The sequence below is a fragment of the Centropristis striata genome, chromosome 1 (assembly GCF_030273125.1).
Source record: "Centropristis striata isolate RG_2023a ecotype Rhode Island chromosome 1, C.striata_1.0, whole genome shotgun sequence".
NCBI lineage: Eukaryota > Metazoa > Chordata > Actinopteri > Perciformes > Serranidae > Centropristis > Centropristis striata.
Window position 1 is genome coordinate 8357206 of NC_081517.1, and position 25912 is coordinate 8383117.

General features: G+C 37.6%; 1 protein-coding gene and 1 pseudogene across 4 annotated transcripts in view; one reads left to right on the forward strand and one right to left on the reverse strand.

Annotated features, from left to right (window-relative positions):
- Window positions 1-17757, reverse strand: part of ctnnd1 (catenin (cadherin-associated protein), delta 1) — a 56458-nt gene extending 38701 nt beyond the window's left edge. For 3 of the 4 annotated variants that reach the window (XM_059329222.1, XM_059329204.1, XM_059329213.1), the window contains exons 1-2: window positions 17608-17709; window positions 1651-1798 (exon numbers count right to left, since the gene is read on the reverse strand). In XM_059329222.1, the coding sequence (XP_059185205.1) occupies window positions 1651-1791 (141 nt within the window). In that variant the 5' untranslated portion in view covers window positions 1792-1798; window positions 17608-17709. Of the gene's footprint in view, window positions 1-1650; window positions 1799-17607 lie in introns of all 4 variants that reach the window. The other variant, XM_059329230.1, reaches the window with a different exon arrangement.
- Window positions 17758-21202: 3445 nt separating this feature from the next.
- Window positions 21203-23784, forward strand: LOC131968888 (CD209 antigen-like protein D; annotated as a pseudogene).
- The last annotated feature ends 2128 nt before the right edge of the window (window positions 23785-25912 follow it).

Consider the following 25912-nt stretch of genomic DNA (forward strand, 5'->3'; position numbering starts at 1 on the left):
ACGCTAATGACCGAGCGTGTCAATAAGGAAGCGAAAGAATGAGCAAGAGTGTGTGGGTGTGGCTGACTGTGAGGTAAACTCAGAGTATGAAGTCACTAGGTTGTCTCTGAACCAGGTAACTGACTCACACATGATAAAGAAGGTGTGTTAGCAAATACACACACACTGAGTAACCAAGATTTTTATTTTACCAATAATTTATAGCTGCTGAAACAGATTGGACCCCTGTCCATATTATTGGACTATGCCCCACTGAAAAAGCAGCTGAGGGATGTCTTCCTTTTACAAGAAATAAATATAACATTTATAAATAAACCAGCTGCCTGATATACTGGAGCTAAACTCTTGAAGATGGTCCAGGAAAAGCCAAACATTACAACAAACAAAATGTCAAGACTTTGCTCTGCATGCAAACTGCCACGGACATGTCAAGACAAACACGATGGGTTGTTAATCTTGATAGGTGGAGGGTGAGGATGATGATGATAGGAGGCGATTTGAATGAGACATGGACAATTACAGAGGAACCAATGGGAAAATGGAAGATGGAAAAAAAATGCATGATCACAAGCTGTGAGGAGCAGTGGAGGGTGCAAAAACCTCCTCTGGAAGGCTGTGTTGGAAGTAGGGTTGGGCGCAATGTTAAAATATTATATAACCAGCCAATATCAGCTTCAACAACCGGTGTTAGGGCTGGGCGATATGGCAAAATCTTCTATCCTGATATTGGCCATTAAAAAAATGTCAATATATATAGCATGTTTTCTTCTATTTAACCCATTTAAGGCGGGAAAGCATTACCATATTTGTACCATTAATGCCGGGAAAGCGAATACGTCATTTTGTAGTATTTGTAGTTTTTTCCTCCTATTTTCGGTCTCTTGGCCAATGAAATGCATCAGAATACATGTGGGAGTGTCGCAATGCAACGCATTGATTTTTAAAAAAACGTTATTGAAGCTTTGGACAAATAAGAGCAACTTCTCATGAAAGCCACAGGTATAAGCTCTCAAATATATTTCATACTTTATTTCATTTCTATCTGCTACAGAGGCTGAAAAATCTATTATTTCGTAGTCGACACTTCTGTTGAATTTCCAGAAAAACTTCAGGTTTTAGGGCGTTATTTTTCAAATCACCCAGAGGTTTTACAGGCATTTTTTCCAGCCGTTTTAGGCCTAAATGGGTTAAATGAATAAATGGTTTACTTGAAATATCCACTGGTAAAGCCTATAGTCTGAAAAATGCTAAATCATCCTGAATTATCACCCAGCACTAACTGATCTCTGGTGGGTGTATTCACACAGATGTGTGTGCAGTGGCGGACTATAATAAATATATAATTAGCCCAAAAAAACACCTGCAACGACTCAGCTAGTTGCCGCTTGACGATATCTTCTTTAATTCACTCAACTTTTGCATCCCAAAAGTCAAGCAAAATTCAAATGCGCTTCAAGACTCCAACCTGACTGAACTACAGGAGGTTCTTTAGCCATCCAGCCAGTCCACAGAGATGGGATGAGGATGACCATGGAGATGACAATGGGTGAACTTGCTCGGATCCAGGGAGAATCCAAGGGACTTTCCGATGGAAAATGTGCATGAGGGTGGGTTGGAAAAAGGGGTGGAGCCGAGTTTGATCCGTGTTACCTGCATGTTGGGGAGGGGGCGGGGCAGGGTGCCGGCACACGACCTCCGCTCCTCCTCCAGAGCTCGGCTCAGCATCTCAAACTGCCTCTCCTGCTCCCGCACCGAGGCCAGCAGGGAGGCCGTACTCGCACACTGCTCCATTCACACGCTGAGAGCAGAGCACAGGACAGGACAGGACAGGTCAACACCAGAGAGGAGAGAGAGTCAACCAACACCGGGGTTAAATCAAAGAACAGATATATAGCAACCCAAGAACACAGATATAAAAAGTAGGCCCGGGACTTTAAGGTGTTAATTAAGATTAATTAATTACACAAAAATTAACGCGTTAAAAAAATTGACGCATTTTAATCGCACTTATTTTTGCACCGCGGAACGTTTCTCACTGGATGAGTTTCAGGCGGACCGATTATACTGGCGCACCAACTAGCGTTCATGAGTTCAGACAACAACAAACCACAGTGAACATGAAGGAAGAAGCTGATGAGACGCTTAGGTTGGCCCCGTGGATGATGGGACATTTTGCGGTGATATGTGAATTCACATATCACCGCAGCACATCGAGCCTCAAGTATCCCCTCAATGCAAAACATATAGCAGCTAGCAGCTTGTGTGGTAGCTAGCATGGATTGTGTTTTACTTAAAAAATCTAAGTATTATAGTTTACAGAAGGTCTACCTATAGGCTACCTGGATTTATGAAATGTACTATATTTCTAAATATGCTATTGCTACAAATATATATTATATTATATATTATATATATTATACAAATATTGCACTGGTCTGTTGGACTTGAACAAAAATAAACAATTTTTTTATATTGTTGCTTAAGCTTATGTATTCACTCATTATTCAATGGTATACTAAACATCCATGTGAAAAAAATTACTTCTCACTGTTCTCAGGTCAAATATTTATATGCGATTAAAATGCGATTCATTTCAATTAATTAATTACAAAGCCTCAATTAATTGGATTAATTTTTTTAATCGAGTCGCGGCCCTAATAAAAAGGTAGAAGGGTCCCTGGCACCGTGCACATCTGGGGATGAACGCACTGAACTGCTAAGAAGTTGAAATTTAGAGGTTAAAGCAGCAGGAGCTGACGCAGGAAGGCAAAGCAAGAGAAGATAAATGAGGCAAAGAGAGAGAACTGGGAAGAAAAAGAAGCAGGTACGGAGAAAACGTGAGAACAGACAGAACAAGAGCAAGAAACGCAGCAGACACAAAGAGCTCACTACTTCGTCTATAAAAAAGTGATTATTCAGTTCAAATTCAAGGTGGGACCAGCGTCAGCAGAGAAGTGATGGAAGCAAAATACTGTCACGTTCTCCGTGCGTTTCTTCACCTTCTGCTGTGTACGGATAAAAATAGAGAGAAAGTGAGATATGTGCCGAGAGACGATTAAAGCATGTTTTCAGCTGCAGTGTGGATCTTGTTAGCACTTCTTCATTCCAAGGGTGCAGAGAAAGGAAGGAAGGAGAAGAGAGATAAGTGTGAGAGGCATCGAGAGACTTCTTCACACCATCAAGTTACAGCAAATTTGAAAATCCAGATGTGTTCCGAGAGGGTGTGTCCACAACGGGGAAAAAGATGGCAGGCCTCGTTTTCCTCACTCTCAACTATACTTATTGTATTCTGCAAGTTATAATATTGGTGGCTTTCATTTTGCAAGCCATCTATGACAATTTTCCATAATAAGAGATTATATCAGGTAGGGCTGCACAATAAATCGAATTTTAATCGTAATGACTATTTTGGCCACCACCATCAAATTAACCTGATCGTCTGCAATATTTCCATTTTAAAATGCTCTAAAAGGCTCTCCTGTATATCTAACCAAGCACTTTCTACACCAACCACCAGGGGGCGACGCATAGTTTAGGTTTGATGTAGCTGCCTAAATAAGTAACGAGCGAGCGCTAAGCAGGATGTGACATGGTTTTTTTTTCTTTTTTAAAAAAATCTTTTTGACAAAAAATCATGTACAAAAAAGATGTGACGTAGTACTCAATGCCACAACAACACGCGCCATTTGTATTTAGCGACTTTTCAGACCCCCCTAGCTACTATTTTTCAAAAAAAGTGACTGGCAACAAATCCAGCGACTTTTTCTGCTGTTATTGGAGACTCGTTCTTACTATTCAAAGTGGCACAGTCCTCCTGCAGCAGTCTCTCCCAGGTGCAGAGCCGGAGGGGATGTTAACCCCTTAGCGGCCAGTCTGCAAATTGCTAACAGGCTAACAGTTAGCTCTGTATCAGTACACTGTGCATGTGCTGCTGCTGCAAGTGTTCACTTGGTGATCTCTGTTTGTTTACAACAAGCACCCGACACTAAAAACTGTTCCTATTGTTTGTTTAAAAGTAGTGCAATAAAAATACAGATGTTTTCCCGAACATCTAGCACTTATCTAGTGCTGATTTTAACATGTCTGATTTTTCTCTTAGTCTTTTGTGTATTTTGTTTCTGGTTTCTGTAGCACTTTGAGATTCCTTTATGAAAACTGCTTTACAAATAAAAATGTATTATTATTATTATTATTATTATTATTATTATCGTGATTTCAATATTGATCAAAAATAATTGTGATTATTATTTTGGCCATAATCGTGCAGCCCTGATATCAGACCATTTATTTATAGAAACTGACTGCTTTCCTCTACAAACTGAAAGCATCAAACCAGATGAAAAGTCATAAAATTGGTTTGTCAATTACCTATTTCATTATGCATTGGACTTCAATCAGTGATCCAGAGTAAAACAGCAGCAAATAAAAACAAATTAAAAAACTTGAAAAGCAACCAAAACAAGAAGCTGTCAAGCCCCTTCACACTCTGACGTCCAATCAGTGGGCTAAAGTGACGGTACTGGTATTGCATGAAACAAAAAGTCAAGAAATCCATTGCTACCAACTATGTTTTGACATCTTGTTGGGAGAAGGGCTTACGAACGCTCCAAGGTTAAACTGGAAAGCTGAGACTCTTGCAGATTGAATGAGCCCCATTGTGTTCATGTGTGATGATGTTAGTCCCCACAGAAGCCATTTAATTGTAACGGATGATTTTTTTAAAACTTGACCTCTCTAAAGTGACCTGTTGTGACCTCTAGGATAATCACAGCCTCATGAAACTTTACAACCACAAACTAGAAATCCAGGGCATTCAGATGATGACGATGGCTTTCTTGGGTATATTGAAAAAAGGGGATTTTTCAGCAGTTAAGTGGTCACATTCTAATCACTGAAAAATGCAATTTCTGCAGAAATCTCCCAAATGACTACAGTTTTTTAATACAAACAGCATGTTTTTTTCAATGGTGTTCCTAAAGGTCTTGATGTCGTAATGTGTCATTTCTCAAGTACTTAAAAATGGTTACATTTAGTAGTAATCTGTGTAAAAAAAATTGTATGAAGCCAAAACATAGCTTCGTCAATTTATGAGGCATAATTGTAAAGAGAGTGCGTGAAATCAAACATCTCAAATAAAAGGAGTGCAACGTATGCATTTCAATATAAGTATCTGAATTACATGACCGCTAGTTAGGGCTGGGCGATATATCAATATAACAAATATATCAATATATTTCTAAATGTATATATATATATAGTGTCCTTCTTTTTCTCTTTTTTTTCTTGCCGCTACCTTGCACCTTCCTTTTGTTGCCATTTCTTTATAATTTTATTTTTGTCTTATTATTGTGCAAAATAAAAAACTTCATCCTTCAACTTTTTCAGAAAAAGAGTGTGCCATTTTATTTCATTGGCTATTTTTATTTAAGATTGTTTGTCACGACACAAGAATCCATTATGCAGCAATATAGAAACGTGCTTTCACAGAATTAGGACAGAAAAGAGCAAAGAAAAGAGGGAGAAAAGTTGTTTTTTCAACTGTCAACCTTTTGAGTTTTGGGGAGATATTTCAGCTAAAACACATGCAGCAAATGACCTCAGCCTAAATTACAGAGGCACGATAATAAGCGAATGTCATTCCATCTTAAATTAAGACAATGACAATGTCCTTTTTCTCCGACTGGCTCAGCGGGGACGCTGGAGACGGAGGAATGAGGAATCTGGGGAAGATTACTTCAACAGTGTCTGTCTAATAACGAGATGACATGAGCATGGCTCATCTCCAAACCAGGGCAAAAACCATTTTCTACTTCAAAGTTCACTGACTCATGTAGATCAAATCTGCTCTCCATCTGCACACACAGGACCGGCTGAGTGAACAAAGACTCCTGTATTAAGCCTGAGTGTGCACAAATGCCAGCATTACTGTGCACACACACATCTGTGTGAGTACAAGTGATTGTGTATGCAGGTCAGGGACTAAACAAAGGTGGCGAGTGTGCGTGGCTGATGGTTGTATCCTTGAATACTCAAACAGAGCTGTAGCAAGTTTTGTTTTTGTGTGTGTCGGTGGACACACAAACACACATTTGTGGACAGAAACACACGAGCCACACGAACCACCATTGTCGTACATTCCACAGTGAGATTCAGCGTGTCATATCCTGTCTCAGCTGTTGGAAGCGGTCCTAATAAGGGAGCCTTTCACTCTTTCATTGTGCTGCTCTCATCCATCTCTCACACTGCAAAACACTTCAATTCCAGGAAGATAGAGTGGGCCCCATTACGTTCTCTGACCCGATCTGGGTGTCCGACCACAAACCAATAAAGTGCTTCTAGAGTGGATAATGCTTACAAATTGAGAGATGGTTTGAAATCATCTCAAGTGGGTATAAGGAACCCCAGTGTCTACAATCTATAATCTACAATGTCATCTAGCAGACGCTTTTATCTAACGCGATGTACATTTGAGAGATCATGCAACACAAGCAAGGATGAAGAAACAACACAAGAATAAGCAAGAATAAGTGGCAAATATTACATTAAGTCCTGTTAGGACGTCAATACAGCAAAACTAACACCTGAAATGACACACTAAGGATCTACAATCAGCTTAAATCACCATCAAAACTCAAGAAAAAATATTCCAGAAACATCTTCAATCAATCAGAAAAATCAATCTTGTAGCTGTCTTCTACTTCAAAAACCTGGCTTGTTTGGAAGTTTTAAGTTCGCCAATGTGATTATATTGTAAGTTTAATTAAAATATACATATGTGATATGGTCTAGTTTAGAGATCGACCGATATATCGTCCAGCCGGTATATATCAGAAGATATTTGCGTTTTTTTACTTGTATCGGCATCGGCCGATACGTGCGTGCGTTAAACGATCAATTAGCCCATTTCACTGAGCCAACAGCAGGCAAGGCTCGGTGCAACATCTGCCATTCTCTGGTGAGCTGCTGCTGATACCGGAAAAAAGAAAAACACATCAAATATGTGGATCATCTGAGCGCCACCACCTCCAGGCCTAGAACAATGTACAAAAAGGAAGATCGAGGAGAAGAATGTTTGTTTTGTTAATAACTGTTTCTTTTTTTTGTTTAAATTGAGACTTGTGTAACATTTGTTATCAATGTGTCATTTTTATCATGTAAATGGAGGGAGAAAAGGCAATATCGCCTTCAAGAATCGGCCCAAAAAATTGGCAGCACATGTCGGGGATCGGTTAAGACTGATGTCAATATTATCGGCATCGGCATTAAAAAACCTGTATCGGTCAACCACTAGTCAGGACATAAGTGCTTTAAGGACGTCAATACAGTGAAACTACCACCTGAAATGACCTACAATCAGCTTAAATCACCATCAAAACTCAATTCCAGAAACCTTAGCAATCTTGTAGCTGTCTTCTACTTCAAAAACCAGGCTTGTTCGTTTGTTGGTTTTTTAAAGCTAAGAATGCATTAAAATTTAAACACAAACCTTGACTTCAGTCAACAATGACAGGTCTCCGCCCAGATCAACACAAGAAGGAAACAAGGAACTAGATGTGGCAGCGAGCTAGAAAATAAACATTTGTTGTGTGATGGAGGGTGCCTATAGCAGCCGTCAAGTTTTACATCAGGGACCGAGATTTCAACTTGGCAACGGAGCACTGACACCATACATCAGATAAGTCGACGTGCCTCAGTGTGGGCTGTTCTTTGCGGCGCTGTCAAAACGTCAACACTTCTTTAGGCGTAGAGGAAGACGGTCTCTGGTGCCTCGGTGCAGCAGACACACAGCCTCTACAGCTATGCGAGTCCACACCACTCACATTCTTGTGGCAGGGAGCAGTTTCTTGTGAGAGTTTAAAATGGCTTTGGCCACTTAAAGCTTCTGCATTAGTCGTTAATCTATTGTAAGGCCATTAGCAGCAACGCTAAAGCGTATCTGCTAATGGGATAGCCCTGGAATTACACTGGCTGGTGCTAAGCCACTTAGCATCCTGAGCCAACAACACAGACGTGCACACACTATCAGTGTCGGCTACTCACTGAAAACTTTGTGAAAGTACACACACTCACAGCCAGTTTGTTTGTCTATCACCAGTGCCCACTGAGTATTTTGACTGCAGTGTATTCCCTCATTATCATATGCTATCATTGCTATTTCAGCAACTTAGTCACTGGCGGTTGTGGCAGGCTGATATGCATTCTGTTCCAGTCTGTGACACACACACACACACTCTTGTACTTCTATCTTTGTGAGGACCCTCATTGGAACAGTGAATTCCCTTGCAAGGTTAAAAAAAAAAGCCTATTGAAGAAGTGAGGACCGGTCCTCACTCTGTTGGTTAAAAACGTGTTCTGGTCCTCACTATGTAGGAAGTACAAGAATACAAACACATATATTCTTGTACTTCTATCTTTGTGAGGACCCACATTGGAACAGTGAATTCCCTACCAAGGTTATAATAGTTTTGGATTTTTCATTATTTTAGTTTTAATTTTGTTGTGAATTTGTGTTTTCAATTTGTTAATTTTAATGAATTGTTAGAGTGAGTTTGCTAGTTTTAGTTTAGTATTTATTTTTTTGAAATGCTTTAGTTTTAGTTTTTTGTAATGGGGTATTTGTTCGGTGGGAGATTAAAAGACGTCACAGTAAATTTTGCCTTTATTTCCCTTGCCTTATCCATCTTCGTTATGTATGAAAAAAGTTGACAAAGAGGAAAATGAAGGACATTTTCACAATAATTTTAGTTTGTTTTTGGGTTAAAGGTTACATGATAATGATAATTACCTGAAACTGTATTGTGTGGTTACAAAACTAAGTCTGAAATCTTTTTTTAAAAAAGCCTTTAAAAGAAGTGACGACCGGCCGAAATGGCCTCACTTTGCAATAATGTCCTCACACTGTTGGTTAAAAACGTGTTCTGGTCCTCACTATGTATGAAATACAAGAACAAACACACACACACACACAGAGCTGAGGTGAAGCTATGGTAAAATGCTGTTGTGGCTTGGCCAAGTGCTCCGCTGACTCAGCCTCATTTGAATGGTCACACAGAGATTTGGCCTCTGTGTGTGTATTGTGTGTGTTGTGTGTTAGCCTTGGCCCACATCCAAATACTACCGCCTTTGCTGTCCTGACTTGAAACCATGAAGCCCCCCCCCCTTTTTCCCATGTGGCCTAGAGTGTGGTAGCTGCAGAGAGAGTGCACATGCACACATGGCCACCCACACACACACTCACCATCACTATCACTCACACTCCATACAGACTTTTCAGGGACCTCTGCAAGGCCAGCTGTCTAATCTACTCCACACCAACGCACTATTCTTAGTGAGGAAGGAAACGGCCAGGCAACTGGAACATGGTTGTAGGGCTGGGCGATATATCGATATATAAAATATATCGATACATTTTTAAATGGGATATGGAACTAGACTAGTGGTTGACCGATACAGGTTTTTTAATGTCGATGCCGATTATTTTGACATCAGTCTTAACCGATCCCCGATATGTGCTGCCGATTTTTTGGTCCGATTCTTGAAGCCGATATTGCCTTTTCTCCCTCCATTTACATGATAAAAATGACACAATGATAACAAATGTTACACAAGTCTCAATTTAAACAAAAAAAGAAACATTAACAAAACAAACAAAACATCAACAGTTGGATAGCAAACAATGTGTATGTTGTTCTAGGCCTAGAGGTGGTGGCGCCTCAGATGATCTACATATTTGATGCGTTTCTCTTTTTTCCAGTAACAGCAGCAGCTCACCAGAGAATGGCAGATGTTGCACCGAGCCTTGCCTGCTGTTTCTCAGTGAAATGAGATCATTGATCTACGAACGAACGCACGTATTGGCCGATGCCAATACAAGTAAAAAACGCTAATATCGGCCGATATATCTCGGCTGGCAGATATATCGGTCTATCTCTAAACTAGACCATATCACATATATCGGTATAGTTCAAATTTGCACTGTGATCCTTGCTCCAGGCAGTAGAAATATGAAGTAGCATTTAAAAAATAGCATAAATACTAAGAACAACAACAAGAATGAAACATGAGTAAATGTAAATACAGTATAGTCATCCTTTATAAATTATTTTTAAAAAAAATACATGCTTGCTGTGTAGAAAATACACAACAAATGTAATATTTGATATTTATGATCAGGACTGGTGTTGATTAAAAAACAAACTATGGAACGAGGAAATCATATTCATGTAGAATATTTCTAAAGCTTGATTTTGGAAAGCACTTGGTTTTACGAGTGTGTTTAAGTGAAACCAGAGTCAAATTTCTTTTTATTTAAGATATTTTTTATTTAAATGTGCACTCTATTTAAAATAAGTTACTCCTATTGTTATACAGTATTTATGTTGACCTAAATAAACGGTATAATTAAACTACTTGACACTGAACATTTGCTCTCACTTTGCGATAAAAACATCAGGATATATATCGTATACCGATATTCAGCCTAAATAGTCGGGATATGACTTTTGTTCCATTTCGCCCAGCCCTACATGGCTGCTATGATTGGTCGACCAATCAATTACTCAGTTGACAGAGAAATAACTGATTATTGATCATGGATTACTCATTTAAGTAATTTTCCTGCCAAAAATGGCAGAAAATGCTGTTTTCAGCCTCTTAAATGTGGAGATTTCCAGCTTTACTATGTTTTATATCACATTAAACTGAATATCTTGACAGAAAAAGACATTTATAGACCTTCACTTTGGACTTTGAGAAACTGGGATGGACATCGCTACTTTTTTAACATATACGGAACAAACCATTAACCTAGAAAAATAATCAGCAGATTAATAAATCATGAAATTAATAATTAATTGCATTCCAAAACTACAACCTACAGCCAAAAGAAAATCAGTAATTACAAGATAAATTATCCAACACTTCTAAATCTAAAGTTTTTTTTTATCTTGGTAAGAAACAAATAATTGTCAGTGCACTCTGCTCGGGCCAGTTCATCGCTGCTTGCAGCTTTAATTTATCTTGTTTTAAGAGTTAATTTCTTATTTTAAGCGTTCAACATGCTTATTTCTAGATTTAATAATCCTAATTTAAGAAATCGTTAAGAAATCATTTCCCTCAGATTTAGTGTTTTTATCTGGTTTTTAGACACACCTGTTTTGCAGAGTGGTCACAGCACACCACAGGAGAGATCACAAACAGGTTGCCAATTTAGGTCCACCGTTAATAATGCAGTGTCTGGTCTTTTGGGGGTTTCACCATCCAGCAGCAGAGACCTCTAACAGGTCTGGACACTGAGGAGAACACAACTATCAGCCCAGAGACAAGAAACTTCTCCAGCAACCAGAGAAAAGTCCCATTGGAGGACATAAATAACAAATAAGTAGAATCTCAGTGTGATGCAGTGTTGGTGCTGGGAGCTGAGCGGCCAGTGGTGAATGTTGCAAACCTCTAAAATGTTGCGAAACTGCATTTCAAACTGCAACCAGGACAACATGCCTGTATGTATGTCCTGTGGTGCACTGTAGACGGGCATGCAGTGGTGCAGCAGGAGGAAACGGTAAACAAGAGAGTTGGTGTGCTAATTTTTGTCTCAATTGTAGGGTTGTCAAAAGTATCAATACTCAAAAAAAGTATTGATACTAAAACGTTGTATACGGATACGATACTCATTTGCCCATATTATGTTAATTGACACAGTGTCAGTATACATAAGCATAGAGTTAATAAGTTTACATAAATGTTGGAGACTGAAAAGTGTTATTTTCTCTCAAAGTCCCAGTATGAAGCAGAGAAAATTCGACCTGCAACCAAACAGCAACACACACAGCCGACTAGCTTGCCTAATATTGTGCACAGAATACAACCTCAAAATATTGTTCCAATTGTTAGTTTAATGTATTTATTTATTTATTGCACTACCTCAGACCTGAAGCTTGTTATCATAGTTGCAGTTTCTTTTTGCACAACTGTTTTTCATTATAAATATTTAACCTGTGGTTCTGTTAATTTTTACATGTTGCATTTTTCTTTTTAACAAAAATATTTCAGTCAAATTTTGGGGTCTTTGTTTTTATCCTTGTGGTATCAAAAATGGTATCAAGTATTGAATATTTTCCTGAGTATCAGTATCGAGTTGAAAATTTTAGTATCGTGACAACCCTACTCAATTGTGATCTGATGAACAGTAAACTCATCAAATTCAGTGCCATATAGCTGAACCATCACTGTAGCTGCTAGAGGTGTGGGGGGAAAAAGTCGATACAGCATAGTATCGCAATATTTAGCATGGCAATATTATATCGATTCATGGCTGCCAAGTATCGATATTTAGTGTTTCAAAAGCCGACAGTATTTTCTGTCGCGGGCTCACTTTTAGATAGATATCGGGACCATATGAAACTATAAGATCTAAGGAATCTAGATGCACCATGCATCAGGATATCATGTCAGGAAGTTGCTAAAATAACGCTGCAAAGTCGGATTTTTTTATGTTTCATTCAAAAAAAAAAAATCAGAGCAGTGATACTTGTTTTTTGTGAAAGTTCAATAAAATGCTGCAGTTGTTCTCGTCCATACATGTTTGATATCAGTTAAGTTCAGTTTGACTGAATACTTTGTTGGTCAGTTTGTGGCTTTGACTCTCATTGTGGAGAATAAAAAGACTGAAGTGAGATGAATAGACTGAGGATTTTCTCTTATTTGACAAAACAATTCTTGATTTGATTTAATCTAATTTGTGGACACAAAATGCAGTTAAAAAGTTAAATCGCAATATATTGTATTGCAATACTCACCACATTGCAAAATGCCTAAAATCGCAATAATATCGTATCGTGACTCAAGTATGGGGATAAAATCGTATCGCGGGGTCTCTGCTGATTCACACCTCTAATAGCTGCTTTCATCTCAACTGGATTTGAAAAACTTTTCATTTGGTTGCCATAGCAATGGATAACATCCAACTATCAATCATTCTCTGTTTGAGGAAGAATGCTAAAACGTTAAAAATTAACACGGGTTAGAAATTGTTGTTTACTATACTGCTGATTGACAAACCGACCAATTGTATCGCTGTGTGAAATTAACCATCAATGCCACTGATTGGCTATTGTACCCCGTTAGTAATTTGACCTTCAGTGGTGTTTTACAAAAGATTGTTTACCTATTTCACACAGCAAATGCCTATATTCAATGACTATAACTAGTAATTAGGTCATAATCTCCTTACTGTACTGATCACAAGAAAAGACTCATCACTATCAGAGTGCCTAAACGCCTTAGATAAGGGTCAGTGACAAAAAAGGGTTGGCAAGATGTCAAATGGTGTAACCACAAAATAAATTTTAAACTATTTTTTTTAAAGGATATTAAACTTTTTCCACCTACAGTGTATTTAAGTGGACTTATACATATAATTACTTCATTTAAAAAAAACCTTATTAATCCCACAATGGGGAAATTCAACCTCTGCATTTAACCCATCCTTTTTTACACACAAGTGAACACACCATGCAAGGAGCAGTGGGCAGCACATTACTGCGCATTACATTACATTTAAACATTTCGTCAATATTGAGCAGAACATATTCTTAAAACAACCATTTTTTTCTAAAGTTTTGACAAATTATGTAAAATGTGTTGTATACCATAATGTTGCAATGTAAACATGGATTGTATTTTTTTCTCATTTTAGTTCACTTTTGTTTTCCTGTATATAGATATCAGATTTTTATGCAAAAAAATTACCGGTTACACCAACTGACACTGGATTAGATCACGTCATTGACCCATAAACATAACTATGGAGAAAACCCTTTTTCCCTCAAACTACGGTACGGCATTATCACTAATACAATTATATTATTCATTTTGGTACGGAATCAAAGATACTGTAGGAGCAAAAGATATTGTTGACAAGATCATCATGCCACTGGTTTCACAATGTGGCAATAAAACCAAAGTTAATCAATAACAGAGTATAATCCATTTGATGAGTAATTGATGAAACACATTAATGCAAAGAAAATAGGTTCCACTCTTCTATATTACATCAGACAGAACTCCTGAGACATAGAAATCTCAAGAAATGTATTTTCTTTGTTTAGGACTATAATATAATGTATTTTATCCTACGAGTCCACTGAAAGTCAACAAATGCTAGTGTTTTGACACCCAGGTGTAAGATTATATTAAATTAGATGCATTCAACATAGACCAGCTCTTAATCCAGGCAAGTACATCATTTTACGCCCTAATCCCACAGGACTAATGTTACTTGGGGGGCCTCTAGTAATTTGTAATAAATTCAAAGGTTGTCTGTGATCTTAATCCTTTGGGAATCTAGCATGTCCACAGTCTGTCAGGTAAGAGAAAAGTAAAATTTCACCAAAAATTCCCTAACATATTTCACCAAATTAATATGGGGTCACTTAGGGCTGGGCGATATATCGATATTAAAAATATATTGATATATTATTGAATGTGATATGAAATTAGACCATATCGCATACATCAATAGTTTAAATATATATATATATTTATTTATTTTTATATAAATGCTGCCCTTACTAGGGTTTGTCATATTTAGTTATTTTGTAATGTTCGTTATTCTTTTCTCATATAAATATATTTATTTCAGAAAAAGATTGGCCTATTTTATTTCATCTGCTATATTTTTTTATCTAAATGTGCACTTTATGGAGCTTTATTTTTTTTTAAAAAAGGTACTCTTGTCGTTACACAGTATATATGTTCACTTAAATAAAAGGTTTCAATTAAATTATTTGTGACATGTTATATTTGGCTTTGACTGAACATTTGCTCTCACTTTGTAATAAAAAATATCAGGATACCATATATCGATACTCAGCCTAAATATATCGGGATATGACTTTTGGTCCATATCGCCCAGCCCTAGGGCCACTGCATTTACAAATCGCAATGAAAGTTTTGACAGCATTTTGGTGTAAATTGAGATGAAAAATGAGACTTTGCTCATCCTGTGTGAAATCACCCCTTGACACATAGATGTTTGGGTGTCATTTGCAGTGCGAATAGGGCTTTAGTCTTCAATTCAACTTCAGTCGATAATGACATCGTTCTCACAGTCAGAAAACACTCAAAAAAGCTGTAATATTGCCTTCTGCATTTCACACATTTAAAAAACTTGACAAATAATTAACATTCTTTGTCAATTACTGCATGAAAAAAGTCCAAACAACAACTTTCAGCTGTTGTTAAGATTTACCAGTGGTGACTTGCAATAAGAGTGTGACCGCTACTTAACAAGGAAGTGGGTTAAATTGCTGCAGTGGGGACCATAAAAGTGCCAAGTGACGCTCCACCTTTCCAAGAAGTTAACCAGCAGCTCTGAGGGAGAGTATTACTGTGCTTCAGTATCACTTCACAGCTTTAGAAAACAGTGTACTTTGATTTTGCTCTGTGTATTCTATCTCACGTGTCCTCACATGGTGAATGAGCCGCTCACAGTTCAAATGAAAACACAGACTGCAGGTGTAACCGTTGGAAGTAGAGAGAGGAAGAGAGATAAATAGAGAGAGAGAAGACCGACAGACAGGGAGGAGGAGCAAATAGAAGAAAACCCCAGCTTCTGTGTGTCAGAGGGACACACCCGTGGTGTGCTCTGAAAGCCCGTCATTACAGAGGCTCACAAATGATAGCTCTGGTTAAAACAACTGGCTAAGCAACAAGACTTCAGCCCCCACAGACAAAATGGCTCAGAACAAATTCTAGGCAGCAAAAAGAAATGTCCGACTTGTGATGTTTTTTGTGCCCCTCCTTTTTTTACATCTTACAGAAGGGACATTTCTGAGAAATCAGCATGTCCAAACTTGCTCACAATCTTTTCCATCTCTGTTCCAGCAGGTCAAAGCAGACATGCCCGCAGGGTATTTAGAGGACTATGACAGGCATGTCCATGTTGCACTGAAACTCAGCTCTCAGCTGACTGTACCAGTTCAAATCAACAAATCAGTTACTTTAGACTCAGGTGGATTCCTTTGTCGTTAGTGGGCAATGCTACATCAAAAGTAAAATTAATAAGACCATGAGTGTGAACTGAATTTAGCAGTTTTCTCAGAACAACTAACACATATTTAGCCAGGTCCCTCTGAGTAATCCAGCATCCGTTCACACTACGGCTGGGCGTCACAACTAGTTTTATTGAAACTGTTTACTTAAGTGAACATAAATACTGTATAACAACAGGAGTGCCTTTTTTTAAAATCAAAGCTGCATAAAGTGCACATTTAAATATAAAAATATCTTAAATAAAAGCCGCTGCAGCTTGCCTGGAGCAAGGATCACAGTGCAAATTTGAACTATATTGACATATGCGATATGGTCTAATTCTATATCACATTTTAAAAATACATGGATATAGCTTTTATATCGATTTATATATATATCGCCCAGCCCTAGAGCTGAATGTAACAAGCTTACTCAGATCAACTAACAGAGATTTTTCCAGGTCCCTCAGAGTAATCCAGCATCCGTTCACACCAACAAACTGTAAATTGAGAAGGTGTCTGTGTAGCAACCCTCTACACAAGGGACTGAATAATGGAGCAACAAACACGGCTGCCACCTTACCACACCCACACATCCAGACCCACACAACAGGTTTTGCTATTCTTCCCTCGCTGCTCCACCACCACAACCCCAGACTCCATCCTCTACCTGGCTGGCCACATCAAAAGACAGCTGCTGACACATTAAACATTATGTTTCTTCAACACACAAGAAAGAAGCAAAAGGCAGTTTTCCAAAAAAAACACCATGCGAGCATAGTCACCTGAAGGCAGCACGCAGTTTTTCTCTGTCCGCAGAGAGTGGGCGGCTCAGGTACAACACTGAATAATAGGAGACTGATAAGTAAGCCGAGACTGGACTTTGACTCCTAAACTTACGTGTGTGACGCGGTGTGACTTCCGTGTACTCTCACCTGTCCTGAACACCCCCACCTCGGGGAAAAACTGGCGGAAAAGTCTGGTTAAACCTTGCAGCTTCTGCGTTAGAAATCCTGATACCAGAAGACTCAACATGTCATGTCACAACCTTAAACCAGCCACATTCAATCAATCACGCCATTTGTGTAATAAACTGCTTCGTTAGCTAGTTAAACGTCATGTAAGTTGGTTAATTTATATATTAGCTGCAGTTATATCCACCAGTTTTAACTGCGTGTATAAGTTGTGTTGAACTTTTGCCTCTGTGTAAGTAAACGACTGAATACACCGATGCTAGCTGGATTAGCTTGTGCTATCTTAGCTAGCATGCTAACGCTGCGTTTACAACAACCAAGTTCACTAAATTAAAAATGCCGCTTGTCTTTCCTCCTGCAATAAAAAACAACCATCTGTACCGAGCACGGAGCACCCAGAGACAGGCCAGTACAGCTTCTGGACACTGTTGTGGCTGTTTTATAAAGTCCAGAAGTGTTTCCGAGGTGGATGATTCAGGCCTAGCCTAGCCTAGCTCCCTGCTCCTGCTGCTGATCCAGAGCTCGACCCGCAGCTCGGAGGAGGAGAAGAGAGTTAAAGATGAGAGGATAGAAAGAGCTCGGCCGGGTCCGAACAAACAACTTACAGCTGCACCAGAACACCGTCCACCGCAGGGAGGGAGAGAGAGCTCTGAATGGAGACACAGGAGAAAACAGTTTCCTCTCTTCTCTCCTCGGCTTGTTGTTCACTTGTCTCTGCTCCTCCTCTCCGCTGGGGGGAAGAGGAGCCAGGGCCACATTAACACTTTGCTGTTCCCTGGGCAACAACATTCAAGGGCCCCATCATCACCACCCCAGAGTCACCATAATCTGGCAAAATACAGAATAAAATACAGTAATGTACAGTTAATATACTCAATACATCAATAACTAACTGTCATCAAGTGCATTTTTATGCACAGATGTGCAAACGCTTATAGAACTACAAATGCACCATTATGTCCCGAGGCCGGCTCTACGCTGGGGCAAGAGGGGGACATCTTAAATAAATGTCTTCTAAATCAAAATTTTAGAAGTTGAGAAAGCACATTTTAGTATACTCACAAAATTAATATACATTACAATTTGACAAAATTATCTGCAGTAGCGGAAAAATCCCCCCGAAAAAGGGACACACGATACACGGTTGTTTGTTGAAATCTGGATGAAGGATGTTTTATTTTATTTTTAGGGCCGGGACTTTAACGCGTTAATTAAGATTAATTAATTACACAAAAATTAACGCGTTAAAAAATTGACGCATTTTAATCGCATTTATTCGAACGATTATACTGGAGCACCAACTAGCGTTCATGAGTTCAGACAACAACAAACCACAGTGAACATGAAGGAAGAAGCTGATGAGACGCTTTAGTTGGCCCCGTGGATGATGGGACATTTAGTTACAAAAAAACAACGGATGGAAGCGTCGATAAGAGCATGGTTGTGTTGCTATGCAACAAGGAATTCACATATCACCGCAGCACATCGAGCCTCAAGTATCACCTCAATGCAAAACATATAGCAGCTAGCGGCTAGTGTGGTAGCTAGCATGGATTGTGTTTTACTTAAAAAAACAAAGTATTCTAGTTTACAGAAGGTCTACCTACCTATAGACTACCTGGATTTCTGAAATGTACTATATTTCTAAATATGCTATTGCTACACTTAATGGCAAAAATTGCACTGGTCTGTTGGACTTAGTACTTAAATAAACTATATTTTTGTTGCTTAAGCTTATGTATTCAGTCATTATTCAATGGTATACTAAAAATCCATGTGAAAAAAAATTAATTCTCACTGTTCTCAGGTCAAATATTTATATGCGATTAAGATGCGATTAATTTCGATTAATTAATTACAAAGCCTCTAATTAATTAGATTTTTTTTTTTAATCGAGTCCTGGCCCTATTTATTTTATTCATTTCTTTTATTTTTATTTTTATTAGTCAGCTTTTCAGCTTGACTATTAACTAATTTTGTCTGGTAGCTGTTGATTATAGGATACACCAAACAGCGTAAAAACACTTGCTGAATATTTTGTGTGTGTTTTGTTTAATATTAAATAATTATTTAATCATACAAAACAAATTGTTAAATTAATTACATGTTTCTCCCTCCACCATAAAGGGAGGAAAACGAAGAATATCTGCATATAATCTAGTTTTTAACAAACCTAAAAATAACAAAGCTCATTCTTCTTCATATGCATTCAGTAGTGTCTCTTTTTCTCAGCTTACAGCCATTTAACAGAACACTTCACATTATTTTAGTTTGGCATATGGAAATAGCCTTCAAATAAAAATTAAAGATGTCACTTATCAGTGCCGATACTGCCCTCATGTGGTCATGGTGGTGCATCACAGAGCAGGATAATAGCTCAGTTGTACTCTTCTCAATTGTGACACTGTTCACTGGTAGTGGACAGCAACATACAACATTTATTCAGTGGTGGAAAAAGTATTCAGATCCTTTACTTAAGTCAAAATGGTGGATATTCTTCAAGTTTTAAAAACCTACATGCAACAACATTTGTTCTCTCATATGAACACACACATGTTGGGAGCTTGACCCGTCACATACCTCAGCCCCGATAATATACTGTAAACTACTCGGCAATGTCAATAATGTATGGCTGAGAGTCACGGGCCAGAGTCAAGCACATTCAAAATTTATTTAGAAAGAAGATGGGAAAAACAACAACAAATAATTAAAAAGTAAAGCATGATAAAAAAAAAATATATATATAGAAATAGACTAAGAAATAATAGCAAATTAATAAATAAAATAGAGGATGTTCTAACATTAAGATGAATGAGCAGTAAAATATTTAAAAATGGTTCAAGTAAAACCCAAATTAAAAAGATAAGTCTTAATTTTGCTCTTAAAAATATGAAGTGTCTCTGATGCCCTCAGGTCTTCAGGGAGGCTGTTCCTAAAGAGGCATCTTGTGTTCTGTTCTGTTCTAAGCTCTATATTTTAGGAGATTGTAAAGTGTTATCTGTTTTTCCACATTCGTTGAGATACTGGATACAGACTGCTACCATGACTGGACGCCAGATCATCCTCAGGGACTGGAAGAATCCTGGAGAACCCCCTTTACACAACTGGGCAAAGTGACTGAATATGAAAATATGTCAGAACAGAACAATATCTCCTGAAGTGTAGCATGTACCTTGAATCTATATATAGGCCAGTGTGAGGATTTGGTGGATGCACATTGTCTTTAAGGATTAAGAATTTAAACTGATGTCATATTTTGTTTTTACTGTTGTTGTTGTTGTTTTTGTTTTTAGCTTAGTCACTCTCAGCCTCTTATTTGTGTGTTGGGGTGTGGGTGTTTTGTGGTTGTAACTGGTTGTACTATGCATCCTATGTTGTATGATTGTTCTGTTTAATACAAAATAAAAATTGCTAGTCAGGAAAAAAACCGATTAAATCATTTTGTAGTCCCATAAATATCCAGTAAGTGGTGCTATAAACTGGTGCAGGGTTCATCATCTCACCTGTCAAGTTTATCTATTTTTACTTCATAGCCACAACAGAGCATCATGTAGCAGCAGTGGTGAAAGTATTCAGGTGCCTTACTATAGTACTAATACCACACTGTAAAATTACTTCACTACAAGTAAAAGTCCTGCATTCAAAACTTAATGAAGTAAAAGTACAAAAGTATCAGCATCAAAATGTACTTAAAGTACAAAATGTAAAATTAATCATTATGCAGAATGGATCCACACAGATTGTTTTATATATTCTAAATATATTCCTGGATTATTATTATTGATGCATTTATCAGCAGAGTGGAATTATAGAGTTACATAAAATGTAAATACTGAAGAAAAGTACATGTACCTTAAAATTGTACTTAAGAACAGTACTTGAGTAAATGTACTTCGTTTCATTCCACCACAGCGTAGCATTAACGACAAACCGCAACCTAAATACTGTTCACCTATTCAGAAATATTAGTCATTGCTAGGTGACATCAGTCAAACTTCATTTTATAAATACTTCACTTTGCTCTAGTGCCACACAGAAGCTGATGAAATACCCCGTCAGCTGGGTGCTGAACCATTCACAGGATGAGTAAAGAAGAAAGTCTACCACAAAGAAGTGAGAAGAAACTACAATCAGCATATGGGGAAGTGGGATACTGGACAGAACTCAAAGTGTGTAGAAACAAGAGGCTGACAAATAGAGATGTCTGAGACCATTTATGAAAACGATCTTGATGATCAACAGAAAATGGAAGAATTAGTGTTAAATACAGCTGGAGAGAGCGATGAGGCGGAGGAGAGGATAGTGGATATTTATGAAAGCATAGACAGCTACGAGGGTCACAAAGCTGCAACACAGAGTTCAGTGCAGCAGCAGCCAGGTGAGTAACTCATACACACTCATGTCCATATGCCCTTTGCTGTTTAATGGAGTGTGCTTGAAATAGTGCTTGAACACCATCTACTATTCACCAGGCTTAATCCTAGATATTATTCTTCCGTTTCTTCTGTATTTCAGTCGACTACTCCTCTCAGAGTTTTGGTCGCACATACACTAAAAAGGTATCAAATCGACCGGCTCGGCCATGACAAGTGTGCAATGATTTTTCTAAGACTTTCGGCAAACGTTTTTTTAATTATTCTGCAAAAACACGCCAAGAACCCCCCCCCCCCCCCATTTGGAAACTGCGATCAAGGCTGCAAATGCCACTCTACAGAAATAATTTATACATAGAAATGTAGGAAAATTTGTCTTCTCACTCACAATCCTCTGGTTAAGCTGTCAGAGTTATAGTTTGGGCGTAGGATGCACAGATGATCCATCAACACGCACCAACAGCCCCATTGACTACCATATTAAAAACGCAGGAAGATTTCTGTAGAAAAGAATATTTAACAGTTTTTCAGATCGCTCTTACAAAGCTATTTCTTCATTTAACATAATGTAGCTGTTCAAGAAGAACTCGGGACGCTCAAAGTGAAGTCAGATCAATGATAGGTATTATAGTTTTGCCAAAAATGCTTTCTGTTCAAGGCCAGAAATTCCAGTCTGTCCATCTCTGGCTGCTGTCACTGTGCCGGAACATTCTACAGCCGCAGTTAATTTCCTTTGATTACTCTGCTCTGATTGGACGACCTCAAAGCCTTTGATCCTTTCATCTATCTCTCACAGAAAGAGAGAACCAGACACAGACAGACAGACAGACAGACAGACAGACAGACAGACAGAAAGACAGACAGGCAGGACAACTAGAAATTTTCTAGTTACTATTAAAATGTTACATTTTCCACCCAGGCAGGACTTTTTTCAGGGTTGTTGCTGTGTGCCTGGTGCTGCTGTGTGTTCTCCTCCTGGCCGGCATCATAGGCACTGGACTCCACTGTAAGAAATGAACATTTATTTTCTCTAAGATCACAATAGTTGCACTCTGGTCACCAGCATCATGTCAACAATCATTTTTAATGTCCTGAGCATTTAAATGAACACTGTTTATGGATGAGAACAGTTTATTCTTCCTTGCAGGCAGATTTAAACTGCAGACCCACAGCAGGAGCAGTCCTGAAAAGAGAAGCCAAACTTTGGCTGAATTCAGTGAGTTTAGACTTTGACTTGTATGCATCTGACTGAAGCTGTTTGTGTGTGTTTGCAGTTGGCCTTTTTTATACACGTTTACTTCCTGAATTGCTTGCAGATCACTTCTGTAAAGACGGCTGCAAGTCATTCAACAACAGTTTTTATTACATTTCTTCTGTAAAGACGAGCTGGGAGGACAGCAGACAGGACTGCAGAGACAGAGGGGCAGATCTAGTCATTGTAACCAATGAAGAAGAGCAGGTAAAAGAAAAGAAGTTAAAGATTCTTTTCTCTGATATTCTTATTTATCCTTTGAGTTAATACTGTTTTAAGTACTAAAGCCCCACTGATATAAGATAAGATTTTCCTTTATTAATCCCACAACAGGAAAATTTCCAATTACAGATAGAGATAGAGATGAGCTTCAATAAAAACAATATATATATATATATATACATATATTAAAAATGTACAATTAAAAAACAAAAGGTAAATAACATTTAGGAACATTATAATGATAATTATAATATATGAAATATGGGATTTTTTTAGTCAATTTTGGCGGATGATACAGTGAATTTTTAAATGAAAATGCAAAGGTACTCAAAAGGCTGCTTTCATAAACAAATACAATTATTAAAACATTTAACATTAGTATACATTATGCATACAATGTATTACACTGTCAACCAATTCTACAAACGAAAGCTGAGGGGGAAAAGAAAAATAATTAATTAAAAGGTAAATAAATGTCAGTACTATATGTCAAGTATAGGTCAAATGCTGACCATTTAAATAATTAAAAATTAAAGACATTGCTATATGACATGATTCCTATATCACTCCAAACATTGTTAACTGCATTATATTTCTGTAGAAGATATAGTTCTTCATAGATACAATATGTCTGTGATAGGCCAGTAATGGCAGATAAACCATAAGAACTCATTTTATTGTAATAACCCACATTGTAACTTTTTTTCTTTACATTGCAGGTATTCATTAATTCCTTCAACAAGATATTCTGGATCGGTCTGACTGACAGAGAAGAAGAGGGAACATGGAGATGGGTAGATGGTTCAGTTCTGAACAGCTCAAGGTAAGACTTTATTTCTTTAATGCTATTTTCTGCATCATGTTCTGCAATAATTCCAGATTTGTCTGTTTTTGAACAGGTTTTGGTATCCAGGCCAGCCCAGCATACGTACGCAGGATGATTGTGTCTACATGTTTCTGTCTTCCTATGGAAAGCTGAACGGCTGGACTGGTGCTGACTGTACTGTCAATAGACCCTGGATCTGTGAAAAACCTATGTATGTCTAATCTCATTTGTAAATATGTGATAAGCACCAAAAAAATTATCTCTTTACCTTTTTTTTTTTTTTTCATAAAACACTTTTTTGAAACACAAACATTCTCCTCCCTCTAGCATTCGTAGCTTCTGCCCTACAAAGTCTAACTGCAGTAACTACTTTTTTGGTTGAAATTGAGTTATAATTAAAAAATAACTCCATAATGTCTGTTTTATCAAAGTTTTTGATTTCAATTTTGCTTTATTTCAGAGGAATAATGATATAAACAACTCAAAACCAAAGCAGATGGTCTGCTTTGACCGTGACACAGTGTAGTCTTGTATTTCTTCATTGTGTTGAATAGTGAAGACAAGAATAATAGAAATTATAAGTTTATTAGGAGGGGAAATTATTATCTAGATAGTGATTAAGTATAAAGGGGGAATAAATGATATTAAGACTAAAATATAACATTACTTCATAATATTAAGTCTAAAATACACAAACCTTCTAATAGAGTTGTTAAACACTTTTAAATACACTCATAACAAAATCAATTTGAAAATGTTTATTCACTGAAAACGAAATATAAAAGCTGGAAGAAGACAACAACATTACTATTAGAAGATTTTACAGGAAAACCAGAGTGCAGTAACTACATCTTTGGGGTCAAAGGTCAAATAACTCTTCATGAATTGAGTATAAAAATGACATCATCAATACATGTAGAAATAAGTGTCATATCACTGACCTACCTAGAACCCATTTGGCTGGCCAGTTAAAAAACGTTAAAAAACTTTAAAGCAGTTTTTCTCAGTTTAACCCTTTCCTAGTTACAGTTAGACTTTGTAGGGCAGTATTGGAGGCTGGAATTTGGTGTGTGTTTGAGAAGGTGTTTGTTTGTTACAGTTTTTCTCAGTTACTTTGGTGCATTTCTCACATCACTATATTTGCACAACAGCTAATGCATTTCTCAAAACAATTAGTACAAACTGCAAAACTGCGGGCACCCTGGCGTGTGTTGACGGGTGAGGACCCGTTCAACACCGCTTTCGGCTTTACTTATTTTTGAAACTGTCATTTCTGCCAAATTTTGAATAATTAATATATCCCTTGCTTATTTAAAAAAGAAACTGACTTTGTATTTATTTTGTCAATTTAGGAGACACTGTCTTACCAAGCTTGAAAATAAAAATGCCAAATGGCTTTTGAGTTATGTCATGATTATTATTGCCTGAATAAAATGAAAAAATGAATTTTATCTGCATAATGGGAGGATTTTTGTCATTAAGAAGTAAAAAAATTCCACAAATGAACTTTGGATAAGACGCACCTGTTAAGTGAAAACCATCCAGGTGACAGCTCATGAATCTGACTGAGAGAATGCAGAAGTGTGTAAAGTTGTCATCAAAGCAAAACGAAGAATCTAAAATATTTTTTACAACATTCTGGTTTGTTTAACACTTTTTTTTTTACTACATAAGTCCATGTGTACAATCGTTCTGTTAAAATAATTTGATTATTCTGCTTCTATTTTGTCTGTCTCTGTTCTCTGTCTCTGTGCCTGACGCAGGTCACTATCAAAGGTCAACCTTGGTACTATTAATCAGGCAATATGATTTTGATACAATGATTATGTTTGTGTGTTAATGTTGGTTTAGAAACTGTGATTACTTTAATTACATATATTTCATTTGCTTAAACTGATTAAGATTCTATAATCCCAAAGAATATTATTGTCTGTTTTATATTTTTTAGAATTTAGAATCCATGTAAGACAGTGAAAACCGTTTGGCTCCTGTTATATCTCTGTAAGACATAATATCTCTGTAAGCTGACTTAACAAGGCAGGAGGTTTTGTTGAATGTTCTGGAGAAGAGACCAGGTCAGAACTTGATGTCACGGCCTTGTTCCGGGCAGCAAGATTGTTGCCCAGGTGGCATGACGTGTCCTTGTATTGATTAAGACTGGCGAATCAGCGGATCAAGAAGGCGGAACTTCCTGGAAGAAATCTATCATCATGTTTAGTAAACAATTGTTAGGATAA